We start from the raw sequence: 2,416 nt of genomic DNA, 5'->3' as shown, positions 1-2,416 counted from the left end.
TGTGATCAGCCTACAATCGCAGTTTTGGTTTCATGTCAGAACACTCAGCGTACCAGTATGGTGAGATCAGTCTCGCACCTACAATCATAGGAACTAGATCGGAAACGCGCCTTGGCGCAAGGGTGCCGGTCACAACGCTATGGCCAAGTAGTGAATGCTCAATTTAGTAGGAAATCAAGTTCAGCGTATGTATTCAAACAGGATATAACAAAATAAAAGGAAGAAACATTCACATGTAATAGGAGCAAAACACCGATAAGTTAAAAACGCAGTAAAAACGAGCGGGGAGGCGTTATAGGGAATTAATATTCATTTCAGCAGTAGATTTTTTCGATCCGACGGCGCAGATTCCTCCAGATCTTGATCCAACGGACGAGAACGCATCCAGAAATCGCATCCAACGGTCAGGAATCACTGAGCTCTAAGGAGGCTTGTGGTCACATTCTTCTTTATCTCTTGATAGCTCAGGATTTTGTTGGCAGCAATAATATTAGTCTCCTGGAGCCTCGTGGCCAGTTTGGCACCCGAAATTCGGTTGGTTAGCTTTGTTAAAAGCCAAGTATCATGCCTCTGTTTGTAATGGTTCTCATGTTTTTTGTGTGTTTTTGTTTCCAATCATTTTAGGGCGGCAAGGATGCTGCTACTCCTAAGTACATCTGCACTATGTTGCCGCGTATCGCCCGCTTAATTTTTCCAAAGGATGATGATGTTCTTCTGAACTATTTGCATGAGGAGGGGGTGTCAATTGAACCCAGCTGGTAATATTACTACCTCTTCAAACATTCGTCCTGCATGATTGCAGTTGGATGTTGTTTTTTGTAACTAAAATATGCCACATTTTAAGGTATATGCCGATCATTCCCATGGTTCTAGTTAATGGAGCTGAAGGCATTGGCACTGGATGGAGCACGTTTGTTCCAAATTATAATCCAAGAGACATTATTTCTAATCTGAAAAGGCTCCTTAAAAAGGAGAATCTTGTACCCATGGATCCCTGGTACAAGGGGTTCAAGGTCCGTGAGAAGTGCTTTTACTAGCATATTTCTGTTACACTGACGGTGTCCCTCCTTATTTCAGCAATTGGTTTTGATGTAGTATATTTGTTCGTTACCCTGACAGGGCTCCGTGAAAAAGAGATCTTCAGAGGAATCTGGATCCGCATATACCGTGACAGGTGTTATAGAGCAGGTTTCTGACACCAAGCTTAGGATCACTGAGCTTCCCATCCGCCGATGGACATATGATTATAAAGACTTCCTTGTATCCAGTTGTCTGAACATTCAAAAGGAAAAGAGCAAGCACAAGAACAAGGAACCACCGTTTCTCGAGGTACATACCTTTCTTTCGCTTTGATTTCAGATGCTGTTACATTCTTGACCTGCAACCATTAATGTGCAGGATTTTAAATCATATTGTGACCATGAAACTGTGAACTTTGAAGTCCTCCTGAGTGAGCAAGAGATGAATAATGCTAAGCAAGAAGGCCTTGAGAAAAAATTCAAGCTGACAGACGTAATAGGAACCACAAACATGCACCTGTTTGACCCAGAGGGTAAAATCCGAAAGTACGACACTCCGGAGGACAGTGAGTATCTCTAATACTGACCTGCGTTATAGCTACAAATCATTTCACATGTGGTTCTTTCACTGAAATTATGTTAACTTTGTTCAGTTCTTGAAGAGTTCTTCGGTTTGAGGCTGGAATTCTATGCTAGAAGAAAGGTACATGTTGTTACGTTGGTTGTTTCGTGACAAACTACTGTATTGTTTTAGCTAACAAACATATGCTGTGCAGCAAGTAATGCTGGAAGTGCTTGAGAAAGAGCTGCGGAAGCTTGAGAACAGAGTTAGGTTCATTATGGCTCTTCTTGCTGGGGATATCATAGTGAATCACAGTATGTTGGCTGACCTATTGCTTGTACTGGGGCAACAAAGATATGATCCTTTCCCAAAGAAGGCCAGAGAAGAGCCAATCGCTGTAGGAGATACAGAAAGAAATGATGTGAGTCGTTTGTCACGAAAGCGATACTCTATGCTCCTGGTGAATCTTTTTCACAAACAGATGGATCATGCTCCTGGTGAAATCCTTCCTGCCGTCCAATCTCTGTCCGTAAGCTGCAAGGATTGCGGAAACGGGGTGCTGTTAGCCAGTGTGTGCAAGTGCGTCAGATTCACCAGGAGCATGATCTGCAAGCAATTACTCTGGATGCTGATCCTGCAGAGCAGACACCTCCAGCTGTTCAAGAACTGCTACAGGAGTTTGATGCTTTGTTCCGGGAGCCAAAGGAATTACCCCCTCGTCGTGCCTGTGACCACCAAATTCCATTGGTGCCAGGTGCAGTGCCAGTCAATGTCCGGCCATATAGATATGCACCCCACCAGAAAACAGAGATTGAGAAGCAAATCTGTGAGATGA

At 43.5% G+C, this 2,416-nt stretch overlaps 1 protein-coding gene across 1 annotated transcript; it reads left to right on the top strand.

Annotated features, from left to right (window-relative positions):
• The first annotated feature begins 465 nt into the window (after positions 1-465).
• On the top strand, positions 466-2,416 carry LOC125554888 (DNA topoisomerase 2-like). Its single transcript, XM_087519399.1, has 8 exons — positions 466-534; positions 625-758; positions 845-1,013; positions 1,120-1,329; positions 1,399-1,585; positions 1,673-1,722; positions 1,796-2,002; positions 2,063-2,416. The coding sequence occupies exons 2-8, from the start codon at positions 664-666 to the stop codon at positions 2,414-2,416; spliced, it is 1,272 nt and encodes a 423-aa protein (XP_087375525.1). The 5' UTR covers positions 466-534; positions 625-663.

This window comes from Triticum urartu, chromosome 4A, assembly GCF_056163025.1.
Source record: "Triticum urartu cultivar PI428250 chromosome 4A, HENAU_Tu73, whole genome shotgun sequence".
NCBI lineage: Eukaryota > Viridiplantae > Streptophyta > Magnoliopsida > Poales > Poaceae > Triticum > Triticum urartu.
This window is presented reverse-complemented; position numbering and strand designations above follow the sequence as displayed.